General features: G+C 41.9%; 1 protein-coding gene across 1 annotated transcript in view; it reads right to left on the bottom strand.

Moving 5' to 3' along the window:
• COL24A1 (collagen type XXIV alpha 1 chain) overlaps window positions 1-14,352 on the bottom strand; it is a 415,211-nt gene that overhangs the window by 377,599 nt on the left and 23,260 nt on the right. Inside the window, exons 2-3 of the mRNA XM_073896005.1 lie at window positions 12,143-12,205; window positions 6,897-7,027 (exon numbers count right to left, since the gene is read on the bottom strand). Of these exons, the coding sequence (XP_073752106.1) occupies window positions 6,897-6,952 (56 nt within the window). The 5' untranslated portion in view covers window positions 6,953-7,027; window positions 12,143-12,205. The remainder of the gene's footprint in view (window positions 1-6,896; window positions 7,028-12,142; window positions 12,206-14,352) is intronic.

Here is a 14,352-nt window from a genome sequence, read left to right as displayed (position 1 = left end):
AACCCAACAGGCACTCTTCTATTCAGAGGAAGCTAACTAATGAAGAGTACAACAACCAGCAGTATTCATTTAGCAATTCAGCCAACTCATAGACTTCCCCAATGACCTCAGGGGAGAAAAATGAAAAATAAAGTTCTTTCTAGACATGTTAACAAGTCCATTCCTGGTGTAAGGCAGGAAAACTTGAACACATCAAATATCATCCCTTAGCCAGGTGATCTTAGGGGATTATGACAAATCAATTGAGCCATACCTTATGTAAGTGTACCTACGTATTAAAACCAATGACTAATAGTGAAGTAGAGATTGATGACTGAGATTTTTTCTCTTTTTCTAATTATGTCCCAAACTTACAGCCACCTAAGGAAGAACATATGGATATCCGTATCCACAGCAATATGGATTCCATTACGCCTGACCTCCCCTCCCCTGAAGCTACAGCCATATCACATTATACCTTATTCCCTGGAGAGACCTCGTAAGTATCTTAAAGGCCCTCATCATCTCCACCTGTCAGAATCTTAAGTATCATCAAAGCCTAATTTGAATAACATCTGCTCCATGAAGTTTCCATCATCTCTAAAGGCTGGATTTTTTCCTCCTCTCTGTACTCTTAATGCTTTAATTGTAACTTTATTATATCCCATATACGTTGTACCTCTTAGGATGAATTAGTAAGTAAATACCTGAACAAGCAACAGGTCTTCACCTTTTATCTATTTCTTACATGAAATTGACAATAAACATTTTTAACTGACTGAGCCACCCAGGCATCCCTTTAAAAAAATATTTTATTTATTTATTTGTCAGAGAGAGAGAGCACAGGCAGGGGAAGTGGCAGGCAGAGGGAGGGGAAGAAGCAGGCTCCCCGCTAGCAGGGAGCCCAATGTGGGACTCAGTCCCAGGACCCTTGGATCATGATCTGAACGGAAGGCAGAAGCTTAACCAACTGTTTAATAAACACTTTTAAAATGGAAAGGAATAAGAGTAACATCTCCCAATGACTGAGGAATTCAATTTTTCCCAATGGACCTAATTCTTCTAACACTTGGGAAAAGTAAAGTAAAATAAATAAGAGTACTTTTACTTGGCTGTCCAAAGAGAGAAAGAAGAGAAAGAAGAACGTTTAAAAATATCTGCTAAGATAGGGTAAGTGGAAAGGCTTTTTTTTTTCTTCATTGTGACTGTTTTTCTCATCTCTGAAGTGGGAACACAGAGAAGACATCAAGCTTAATTGACATACTCAGTTAAAGAGCCAAACTCCATCATTGTATGACATGGATGTCTAATGAATCCAAGCTTTCTGGAAAATGTCTAGTTGGGCTGGGCTTGTTTATTTCTTTGTTTTTGCCCCCCTCCCATGATATCACATTTACTATACATTCACTTAAGAAAAAATGTCACATTTCCACATTAGCAGTAGATGATAGAGTTCTCAAGGGCATCAGCTGTGCTTTACGCTTTATGTACCATATATACATTTAGTGCTAAGACATGCCAGAGTTGTTGAATAAGTTAAAATTAAAACTGCATTAGGTTGTAGAGAAAACAGCATGGTAAATAAGAAAGTAAAACTAGACTGGGAGTCAATAGACTAAAACTGGTTCTATTTCTAACTTACTGTGTGACTTTGGGTGGTTCATTTCACTGTTGAGTCTTGGTTGACTTATCTCTCATGGGATAAGATAATATAAATTTTATATTTTGCATTCTAAATATAAAACCCTAAAATCCATGTGTATGGTAGGATCCTTTTAGTATACTGGCATTAAAGGACAAAGATCAAATTATTTAGCAAGATGTTCCATAAAGCACTATATATAATAGACATGATGTTTAACCACAAATCTGGAAAGGTCTTCCTGAAGGTCTGGCCAATATTCTTTTAATTATATAATCTAAAATAGTCTACTAATTTTGCTCATTTGTTTACATATTTACTTTCACAAAAAGTCTAGTTGGTATATTAAATATGACTATTTTTCAAATATTTGGAGCATGTCTGCTTTTGGTCACTTTTCTGTATGTCTGGAGTGTATGTCACTAATAGAAACTACCAGAAGTACTTGTACTCAGACATTTCACAAAAACAGACCAGATCTAAAAGAAGTCAAAAATACGGTAACAGTCAATAAAAGTTCAGAAAATATAACCCATGCATGATATTAATATCTGAGGATCTCTAGCAAAATATGAAATATTTCTGTGTCTGGTCTGCTAGCCACATTTTCAGTATAACAGAAGCCACAATCAAAACATAACCAGACACGTGACAGATGAAGCCTGGAGGGGATGAGACAGGAAATAGGTATCCAAAGACCATACTCAGAATACTTAAGGAACTAATATCCATCCCAAGCATCTTCCCTAAATAATTCTTAGGGCTATTCAACTTTCTCTTTATCTGAAGGGTTTAAGTTACTTTGGGAGAATCCCAGGCATCTTTTTGTTTAGGGCACCCATGAGACTCTCATGTATTGTGTCTGCAGGCTACCGAAGCTCATTCTGACATAGATTCAAGTAATAATTATAGGAAGGACTTGTGAAATCTTGTGAATAGGGAACCTTTTTTTTAATGAGTTGGTGATTTTAATCTAAACCAATTTCTAAACCAACTGAAAACCATACGTATGATATATATCAATAATTTCAGCAATTACCATTACACTACATTTACAAGCCAAGAACTCCTTTAAGTTATGACAACTTTACAAATTTTACTCTTTCCTAGCTGCAAAGATCCAGAAATAGTAACATTTCTGTCCTTTGTTGCCCAAATAACTGAAGATCAGTTCTCATCCCAGCAGTTGGTGTAAAGTTGGATGATTCAGGGAGTGAAGTGTTGTCACTAACTTATATACAATGAATTTCTGAGACTATCATTTCAGCTTAGTAGGTACTTGTAGAACTAATGCAGTGGTGAAGCATCCTAGAATTTTTGGTTAAATTTCAAGCAAACAGGCAATTCATGAAGTACAAGGGAGAAAAATGCTTAAGGACTTCAAGTGATCAAAATGCCTAGAGTCCAGTCAGTAGCAGGGAAGAAAAATACCTCAGCTAGTCCATCCTCGTAATACCCCAGAGATTGTTAACATGATTGCTGCCTAGCCTGGCACACACTAGTGGTAACTAAAGTTTTTTTAAATGAATGAGTCAGTCTTCAGTTAGCAAGACTATCAGGTGGTCTTGAGTTTCAATAAACATACAACTTCTCCAGCATCTTCTACATGCACACTGATCCCAAGATTAAGAAGTCAGGTCATCCTAACCTCCATTTATTTAGCTAAGAAAGTGACCTGGTTTAAAGACCTTGCAGAATCTGGTCTCTGGTCTCCAGTTCCAGCTCCAGTCACTCTTCCTCTAGAAAGTGTGCTCCAGAACCAACTTCACTTCTTTCTGGCCCTCAAATGAACTGTGCAGTCCCACCTCTCTCACCTTTTACTGTTCTGTCTGGAAAGTTCCATGCCTTTTCCCGATGGGTCTCAGTGAGGATTTCATTTCCTTTGGCCAGCCTTTCTTTCCAGGATTTCCCTTCCGTATCTACCCCGCCTACCCAGGACTTCTAGGTGTCCTCCTCTCTGTACCTTTACCTCATTTTGGTATACCTGGTTGTTCATTTTCTGGTTCCGATACTAACGTGGGCACATTGGGAGGGCAGCAGTTGTGTTTCTGTCTTGTTCCACCATTGTATCCCTTCTGCTTAGAGTGATGCCAGGCACGTAGTTGGGGCTCAGAAAACATTTGTTGAATAAATGAGTGAATGATTGAGTGAATGAATGCCAGAATAATGTTAACCTTTTATGCGTATGAAAACAAAATGGTCTTTACTCACTTCTCATTCAGAGTTACAAATTCTGAAATAACTCATGGTTGCAAAGCATGGCAAGGAAACTAGCACAGCTATTTTAATTTCCACAATAAAATTTATTTTTTTCTCCTGCCACTTCAGATCACCAAGCAGAATGTCTAAGCAACACTCAAAACTACTTTCCATAAGTACAATCTCTCCCCTTGAGACATTAGTTTATTTTAAACATCTACTTGGAAGCAAAGATAACTAAGTAATTTTAAAGAACTTTCATGCTAACTAGGAAATAGATGTTTATATCCCAAACTGCCCCCCACTCGCCCACCCCCCCCCACACACACACACCTTTGTTATAGAAACCCTTTAATTACAATAATAGCCAGCCTGGGGAAATTTCTGATACTGTTAAATCATTGTATCTAACAATGACTTCTGGTTTTAATTTCCTTTAATATTACTTCCACAAATTCACATTAGGTAACTCACTCAAAAGCAGCCCTATGAAATAAAATGTCTTTAAGGATCCAGTTTTAAAACTGTAAATGTTTTTGGGTGAGTAATCAGAATTGTGATTTTAAAAAACTGCTCCTGTTCTTACAAAAACGTCACCACAAAAGGATGGTGGAAAATTAAAACCTCAAGGATTTCATTAGACATTCTAAGGTTTAATTCAGTGGACTGACATTATCATCAGCTAATCAGCTGCTTCTGCCAAGTCCCCTCCCTATAGGGCTGGTAGCGTTTTTTTTTTTTTTTAAGATTTTATTTATTATTTGGCAGAGAGAGAGCACAAGAAGTGAGGGAGCAGAGGAAAAGTCTGAGAGAGAAGCAGGGAGCCCAATTTGGGGCTGGATCCCAAGACCCTGAGATCATGACCTGAGCCAAAGGCAAAGGCTTAACCGACTGAGCCACCCAGGCCTCCCGGTTTTTCTTTTTTAAAATTGAAGAGCACTTAATTCTTTAAGGAAATTGGATTTTTTTGAGACAATTTTCTCAGATCAATCAGCAACTACTCTTTCCCCTACTTGGCATGTGTATGGTTGGAGCTATAAAGGGGTGCTATCTGATGTAACCTTGAATTACCCTTATTCTCTGCAGCCCACCCCCACTGACAACTGTGGTGGAACAAACTGGATGTCAAAGGAGGCTGCAAGGTCCCTGACGGAGAGACCTTCTAGACCAGTGCCTTCACCCAGGATCTGCTATCAACCCCAATTCTCTCAGCCAGGGTTCTTTTCCCATTCCACGTAGTTTCATTTTTCCTCAGTTCCTTGGTGTAATCCATTCTCTTTGGTTTCTCTGCCTCCCTACCCCCAATCATCTGGACCCAATTTACAAACCCCAAACTGCCCCAAAATTTATGCAGGGCCTTTTCTGGGAGCGTCTGGAAGGGAAGTGTAAACCAGACAAGACAGAGGCCAGGAGCAGAAGATCTGCTTTAATCTGAGAGGTCGGTCACAACTACCAACCCCGCGGATGGTGGAGCACCGACGCAGGCCTTGCTCAGCGGCCAAGGGAAAGCCCTTCAGGTGGGAGCTGGCCGGCAAGGCAAGAAGGGCAGAGGGATGAACGCAGAGGTTGCGGGCCGGCCAGGAGGTGCACTGCCTCACCCACCCTCTCCTGGTGGCTCTGGACCCGCGGGGGCCCGAAGCTCTTGCCACCATTCCACCGACCCGGATCAGCAGGAAGATGCGCGCGGTCCCGCAGGATCCGCTACGCCCGGAGCCCGGCTTTCCGACTGGGTCCACGCCGAAGGGCTTTTATTGACAAATGTGGCGGGAAACGTGCCTGGGAAGTCGGTGCGACGCGCGTGAGTCGCCCTGGGGAAGTTAAGCGGAATTGCCTGAGCTCTTCCGCGACCCGGACTTCCCCGGTCGCCGGCACTTGGCCCCAAGCACGGGATTGCGAGCTTGCCTCCCCAAATTCGTGGGGCTTCGGGCGCGTGAGGAGGTGCGTCCTCCACCGCCGGGAAGCCCAGCTGCCCGGGCTCCCAGGGGTCAGAGCAGAGAGCGCGCGAGCCCCAGCCACTGTCCGCTGCACGCGTCTGGGAAGCACATGTGCACACAAACACTGCCACAAGGCGGTCTCTCTTCGCGCCCCGCCTCCCTCCGCCTGCCCTCAGCGGGCATGGTCAGTTCTACCCGCGACCCTCACCTACTCTCCCGAGGGGCAGATCCGGGACAGAGAATGACCGGAGCCGCTTTGGACCCTCCCGCCCCAGGGGCCTGAAACAAACTTGCATAACCCACTGACCTCTTCCAGGGGGAGGAGGGCTGCCAGCCAAGGCATGCACCCCCCCCCCCCCGGCTCTTTTCCCAGTAAGGGAGTGAGCAGGAGCAAATACAGCGCCCAAAGAGGCGGTGGGGTGCCAGTCAGGGCCTGCGCGAGCACTCTGCGGGAGGAGCAGCCCCGCCCCCGCGTCCAGCCCCTTCCCCAGTGACAGGCCAATGAAGCAGGACGCAGCCTCGGCCCCAGATGGGCAGCACGTGTGTTGGCCTCCTAACGACAAGAGGCGATTGCCTCTGAGTCTAGCCGCGTCCCGATGCTCGAGGTTTTGCGGGTACCCTCTCCTCCAGCCCAGCAACCCCGCCCCACGTCTGTGCCCCGCGGTCCAGGCTGCGCGCACAGAGCCCAGAGGACCGCCGGTGCCCGGGCTGTCCCCAGGCTGGACGCCTGAAGAAGCACCACCGGGAAGCAGAACCTGAGCCAGGGCCCTGAGAAAGGAGAAGGGAGGGAGAGCGCGAGGGCGGCGGGAGCTGGAGCTCCAGCCGGCGTCTGAGCTCAGCTCGGGAGTCGCGGGAATCGTGGCCGCAGGCACCGGGACGCGCGCCAGCGAGCTTTCCCTCCCCAGCCTCAGGACCTCTTTAGCATAAACTTTTTGAGAGATCCGCTGGCAGGAGGCTTCCTTTCAAACACCGTATTTTACAAATTGAGGAGACAAGAGGAGGATGCCACGGCTGCTCTCTGGCTCCCAACTTCAAAAAGTGCCAAGGAGCGGGAGCACAGACCTCCAACCCGCGCAGCCGGTCCCGAAGCTGGGGAGAGGGGTGGGTCTAACCCTAGCCTCCCGGGGAAGTGAGCTACTTACGTTTTTGCCGTGTGGGAGACCTTTCCACGCCTTGTCCTGTGGGCTCCTAAATGCATTTGTATGCATTTGTCCCTGCAGCGAAGCGCTAACGGAAAACAGAAGGCAACTCCGAACTGCTAAGGGTGCAGGTACTGGCCATGAAAAAGGAAAAAAAAAAAATCACATGAAAACGATGCTCCAAAACTGCAACAACAACAACAAAATGGGAGGAGGGAAATAGGAAGAGGAAAGAAATAGCACCCAAAGGGTAGATCAATCAGCTAGGCCTAGCTCCCTAGCTCGGTAACGGACGAGCCCGGGGGGGGGGGGGGGAGCGCTCCCCTGGGAGGGCGGGCGAGGAGCAAGACCTCACTGGCAGGCGGCGGGGCGCCGGCGGCAGCTGGAACTCCGCCGCGAGTGCAGCCCTCGAGTTCACTTGCGGTTCAAAGGCGACTCTGTGACTCCAGTGGAGTGCTTTGGGCCTGGGAGGAGAGAGGGCTGGGGGAGGGAAGGAGATGAAGGGGGTGTGTGGGGGGAAGTCCTTGGAAACAACCCGCGCCGGAACATTTGTCAGACAAGCACACACACCCACTTCGGAAATCTAGTCGGTGCAAGGGGGCCGGTGGCAACTGCAGGCGTTCAGCGTTGACTGCCGCCGGCTGCTTCCCCTGGAAGAAGAGGAGCCCAGCAACTCCCGCCGGTGTTAAATTTCACCGCTCACTGACTTGCAATGACATCACCAAACACAGTGCACACCTCCCCCTCCGCCCCGCAACCTACCCCCAACCCGCGCGGGGCTCCAGCGCCCGGGTCCGCAAAGCCCCTGGGCCCGCCGCGCCTAGGGAACGCCGGCAGCCGCCCGGGCAACGCCCGCACGCTCTTGCTTCCCACGCCACACTCCTTGTCTTCCCCGAAGCTCGTAGGTGACTAGTATCCTTCCTTCGTCCCTTTTTCGTCAGCCCCCAATATGATGTTTTCTTCTTGCATGTCTCCCATCCCCAATCTTTTTGTCTGTACTCTTCACGCACGTCCGTCTGAAATCCTACTCAGCGGAGCCCTTCATTCTCGACCTTCTTGAATTTTTTTGCAGTGATTCTTGTGGCCCACCTAAGTCATATTATAAACGGACTGCGACGGTTCTCATTTCTACCTTTCCTTCCTTCGCTCTTGCCTTTCAGTCTGCCGTTGTACTATTTTGCTGCTGATTTTTCTCTCCTGTAATCCACTTTTCTGCTTTCTGCCCTTCCCTAGTTTATAAACATGGATTAATGATCTGCATTTATGCATCTAGAACATGCTAACAGACCATGGTCTTTCCAATCTGAATACCTTCTCCAATTTTTGTAACAAATTTCTTTTTTGACATAAGCCTCCATGCCCACACAGCCTTTCACAGCCTGACAAGTCCACCTTCCAAGTTTTGGGGGGTAAAAAAAAAATTAACCTTCTGATTTTATCTTTATTAATAAGACTGGAAATTCCAGGAGGCCAGGGATCTGTTATCTTGCTCATTGCTGTATTTCCAGCACCTAAAATACTACTTAGCATGTCCGTTTAACCAGTCACTGTTGTATACCATCGAATATCATTTCTCTAACAAGTTTTCCTGGCCTATTCTGTGTGCCCTCCATAGCTAATGATCCCTCCACATGCTGAAAAGCACCCTACAGTACACACACATTATAAAAGTTAAAGCAACCATATTGATGAATAGAAATGATTGATGCAACCTTTAGAATTTTAGGAATTATTTCAAAAAATTTGGGGGATATTCCCCCCCAGGAATATAGAACTTAATTCACCTTCCTTTGCATCAATTTTTCAACTTTTTATTTTGAAATGGTTTTGAAATAGATTTACATAGAAGTCACAAAAATAGTAGAGAGTTCCTGTAAACTCTTCATTGACTTCCTCTAATACTGATATCTTACATAACAGCAATACAATGATCAAAACCAGGAAGTTAACACTGATACAATACCATTAACTAATCTACAGCTCTTATTCAAATTGTGCCAGTTTTCTAAAATATCCTTTGTCTGGTCTACTATTTAATTCAGGATCTTATACTGTTTAGTTACTTAATTAACAGAGAGATTGAGCTGTTAGATCTCCTCAGTTTCCTCCCTTCTGTGGGAGTTCCTGTCTTCTTTTGTCTTTCATGACTTAGACCCTTTTGAAGAGCACAGGTTAGTTATTTGGTTGAAGGTCTGTCTCTCAATTTGGATTTGTGTGATGTGTTCTCATGATTAGGTTCAGGTTATGTATTTTTGACATAAACACTATTGAAGTGAGGTTGTCTCTTTCTCAGGGCGTAATATTGGGTATATATAATGTTGATATATCTTATTACTAGTAATGTTATCTTTGATCACTTAGTCAAGGTGCTACCTGCCAGATCTAACCACTGTAAAATCCTTCCCACCTCTTGATTTTTGTAACAAATAGCTACAGCTTTCTGGAATTCTTCTAGAAATCCAGGGCTGAGGGAAGATAATTATTTTAAATAGCCTTAAACTACAGTTTTTCTATTTTTGGATTACTAGTCAACTAAAGAAAGACAGGTGGAAAGAATAGGTAAGAATTAAGCAGTAACTCACCTAATCTTTCTCTCCATTTTCCCATCAAATTATTAAGGATTAAAAACATTTTTTCTATTGAGTGTGAATATTTGAATGCTATATGAAATTGAATTATTATTAAAATGTATCTTGGGTTCTTTGACTATAAGAAGAGAACGGTTGTTCATTATAGTTAATAGAGTTCTTATCATCCAGAAGATTCCAAAGTGTACACATAGCCTCAAATAGAGTGTATTTGTTTGTGGGAGCAGAGGCATTTGCCTAGTAAAAAATAAACAATGTAAGGTTTAAATGCCATAGAGTTTTAGGATGGTGGAGATTCACATAGCTCAAATTGATCAAGAGACCTTGGGACTTAGCTGAAAAGTAAAGAGGATTTACATAGGTGGAGCAGAGAAAGATAATGTGCTTAGAAATGGAGAACAGGAGATTCAAAACAATGGGCAAAACGAGGATATCTTAATTATATTCAGAGGGAAAGAAATAGATTCATTAGTTTGTATTAGAAGTTTGTGCAGTGGAAGAGAGATTGAGGGCAAAGTATGGAAGTCTCTAAATGCCAGGATAAGGGTTCATTCAATCATTCAGTAAATACTTAGTGTGTTACCTACTATATGCCAGGAAGTCTTCTAGGCACTGAGTTACATTGGTGAACAAAATGCATGAAAATTCCCTTCATGGAGTTTACATTCTACCATTTAAGATTTGATCTATGGGCAATAGGAAACAAATTAAAGAATTTCAAACTGATAAATGATTATGTTCCAAATTCCCATTTTAAGAAGACTGATCAGTACCAGATGCCAAGATTGAAAAGAGAGAAGGTTGGAGGATGTTAGATGCAAGTGTTGAAATATGCTAGTATTTTCAACTATGGGAGAAATGGTAGAAAACTAAATAAGGGAATCATTATTAAAAGAAATTAGGAAGGTCTGATAACTGGTCACATTGGGAAGGGAGAATGAAATTTCAAGTCTGAATGACTGGAAAATTATGCCATTGGCCACTGTCAAAGGGAAAACAACTAATTCAGTTTTAGACATATTTAGCTTGATATCTTGGTAGGAAATCTTTGGAACCATCCAAAGATCTGTTGGAGTTCAGGAGAAACTCCAGGGCTAGTTTTAGATTTCTTCATTATCTGCACAAAGTGGTATTTGAAACTTATCTATTTTCAAAGAAGTGAATGTCGAAATGGAGAACAGAGAGCCAAGGATATAAACTTAGGTTATGGGAAGTGGGGAGAAACAATGCAGAATTAAAAGAGATAGAACCAAAAGTATGCAGCATTATTAAATAATAGTACAGGAGTTCAAAAAATAATAATATAGTAAATACTTCATAATATTTACTATGCATAAATATTGTTTTAAGTATTTTTTATATATTAACTCATTTTATCCTCTTAAGTAGGTACTGTTTATCATCCTCATCATACAGAGGAGGAAATTAAAGCAGAAAAAGATTACAGTGGAACCTTGAACAACTCAGGTAATTAGAGTGAGTTACCAAGGAAGGAAGGAAGGGAGGAACGGAGGGAGGGCGGGAGGGAGGGATAGAAAATGGAAGGAACAGTGGAATTATTGACAGCATCAACTTTATCCAGGGTCAGTCTACATGGGTTTAAATCTTGATTACCAGTTTTGTGATCTCAGGCAATTTAACTACAACTGACCTTTGAATAACATGGGTTTGAACTGTGTGGTTCCTCTTATACATGGATTTTGTTCAGTACAATACAGTACTGTAAATGTACTTTGTCTTCCTAGGATTTTCTTAACATTTTCTTTTCTCTAGCTTACTTTATCATAAGAATATGGTACATGAGTTGCTTTTTTACAATTATGGATTCCTGAATCTTATACCTAGAGATTCTGATTGAGCATGTCTGAGGTGGGACTCAGGAATCTGCATTTTTAACAAGCAATTGTTAAAAGTACTACAAGTAATTGTGATACAGATAGACTAGTGATATGTTAACTTGTCAACCCATTCTTGACTTAGTTATTAAACACAATGCTGACTGCCTGTGAAATGTCTTAATAAGTATTCTTGTTCATATGTACCTGAGCAGAATCACTGTGGCTTAATCAAAATTCCATGCTTAAATATTTATGGAATGAATGAATAATTAAAAGAGTGTCATGCCTACTGTATATCAGGCAATGTCCTAAGACCTGGGGTTATGAAGATATGTGGCATAATTACTACTCTTTAAGGAGTTTATTACCTGCCAGGAACAGACTCTAATAAGAAAAATGAGCTGGTATAGATGATAGAAGTAAGAATAACCAACTGGTGACATAGGGCAGGAGATAATACATTATTCTGTTGAGAGAGAGTGGGAGGGAGCATGTGAAGCTTGGGTCTTTAAAAACGAATACGTGTTTGCCAAGGACACATGAAAATTCAAGCCAATCTCCGTGGAGGTGGCAGCATAGGCAACAGCATAGAAGTATAAAAGGTCCTAGCATCATGATTAGGGACCTGCAGTTGGAATGACTATAATATAGAGATGAGGATGGAAAGATCGTGGAGTGTCTTCATTGACATTTGAGAGATATGTGTTTAAACTTTACTCACTTTAAAATATGGGTCCTGGAAATTAAGATTTCATTTTGTGTTTAGTACATAATGCACCTAAGTTAGAGACACAGAGTTTGTTAAAGTACAAGGGATACTTACTCTGGCTACGGTAATTAGGTGGGGACCCCAGGCCAATAGCTGGAAGTGTTCTTTCACTGGGGCCTTTGAGAAGATGACAAAAAATTCATAAAAACGACTTAATATTCACTTTGGGAAGAGAACTATATCCACTTGTCAAATAGCTAACTAAAGCAGGTATATATATTGCAAATGATAAAATATTTCAGTCCCTCCTCACTAGAGAAACTGATGAAAATTCTTAGCTTGGATGGTGAGGAATTTTTTTCAGTTCTGATCCAATGTGAATTTCCTGTCTTTTATTACACAAACTTTTTTGATATTCTTTGCTGCCACTATTTCCTTCCCAAGTCTGTTTATGCTACGATCTTTCTTCTTTTCTTCTGTTCCTTTATTCTCAGTGTCATGAACTAACTCAAATCTGCTTCTAAAACAGTTGGCAGAATGATGTTCCTTTCTTAGTTTGCTGATCCACGAGCTAGTGAGCTTTCCAAAATGTGTTCTTCTTCCATGTGGATGCCCATGTTGTGGGCATGTAGTGCTGGAAGGGTGTTTTATTCTGACTCTACTGGGAAATGTAAACTGAGAAGTTTATTGGGACTAGACCTGAAAACCCAGACAGAAACACACCAGACAGTCTTGACACATTTTGCATATTACAAAGAGTCCACCATCACAATCCCACCCAACCACATTCCCTTTGAGCAGGATCAGTTTGATCAATTCCCACATACTAGAGTCTAGCTTACCTGTTCAAATAAAGCCTGGAAGTACCAAGAACTAAGCTAAGCCCACTATCTATTAATTACTTGCTTCTGCCATCCCACTTGCCTGTTTCTCATTCCTTCTGTGTCATGTCTTACTGTTCTTTCCATTTAGCACAGATTCTGTATTATTCATTTGTGAAGTGAACTAGATGGAGGCCACCAGTTGATTTGAAGGCAACTCACTTTTCTCTGGCAAGGAACCTTAATCAGTTTTAAGGTCCTAACCAATGGACTAGGATAATCTGAGTCCAAATACCAGACAAGATAAAATAAAAGGGACACATATGTTCAGTATGTCCCTCTAAGTGCTCTGATATTTTATTTTGGTCTGCCAATCAAACAAGTGTCTGTGTGTTGTGTGTTAAAGTTTGAATGAAATTAAAATATAGCTACAGGGATGTTCATTACAATGGGCATCATGCCTATGAAGCAAAGTCTTACAGCGACACCATTCATATCACTGAAGTTCATGATCTGTGAGCATTTCCATTTTAAACTCCTTCTGAATGAATTCCAAAAGCTACAGTATTACCAGAGGGCCCATTAATTTTCAAATGTATATTTAAAGTTAATTAAAACTGGTACTTTAGAGTATGTCTTTGAAACCTTAAAGATTTCTCCCCTGACTCTCTCTTCCCATTAAAAATTAATTGCTACAAACAATGTGCTCCTGATACCAGATGTGGTAGCAAGGTGGAGACAGGAGACAGACTGCCTGAGGGAGAATTCTCTATAGGGATATATATTTTCTAAACTTTTTAGTGTATCTCTACCCAAATTCCTTTATGGGACTGTTATAATGGAGTTATTTTATGGGAATAATAGGTATTTCAGTAGTGAAAGGAATTTCTACTCAGATTTACTTCTCCTGAATCTCCCCTGGCAATTTCCCTCATTTTTCATAGTACAAAATTCTAGTCTAAAAGCTGGTGGAAAAAAAAAAGCTTAATGTTAACAACTTTTAATTAGAATGTGAGATTCTGGATGTACATAAATAAAATAATTTTTAAATAACAGTTTGAAGCTATGTTAGCAGGTAATTATGGTACATAGAATCATAATAGCATGCCAAATGACATTTCCTAATATTAAATTTTTTTTTATCAAGAAACATATCATTGGGGATGCCTGGCTGGCTCAGTTAGTAGAGCATCTGACTCTTGATCTCAGGCTTGAGAGTTCAAGCCCCACGTTGGGCATGGAGCCTACTTAAGAGAAAAAGAAGAAAGAGAGAAAGAAAGAAAGAGAGAGAGAGAGAAAAAGAAAGAAAGGAAAGGAAAGGAAAGGAAAGGAAAGGAAGGAAGGAAGGAAGGAAGGAAGGAAGGAAGGAAGGAAGGAAGGAAAGAAAGAAAAAGAAAGAAAGAAAGAAAGAAAGAAAGAAAGAAAGAAAGAAAGAAAGAAAGAGAAAGAAAGAAAGAAAGAAAGAAAGAAAGAAAGAAAGAAAGAAAGAAAGAAAGAAAGAAA

This window comes from Callorhinus ursinus, unplaced genomic scaffold, assembly GCF_003265705.2.
Source record: "Callorhinus ursinus isolate GAN/ISIS: 27379988/994484 unplaced genomic scaffold, GSC_fseal_2.0 scaffold9, whole genome shotgun sequence".
NCBI classification, from domain to species: Eukaryota; Metazoa; Chordata; class Mammalia; order Carnivora; family Otariidae; genus Callorhinus; species Callorhinus ursinus.
This window is presented reverse-complemented; position numbering and strand designations above follow the sequence as displayed.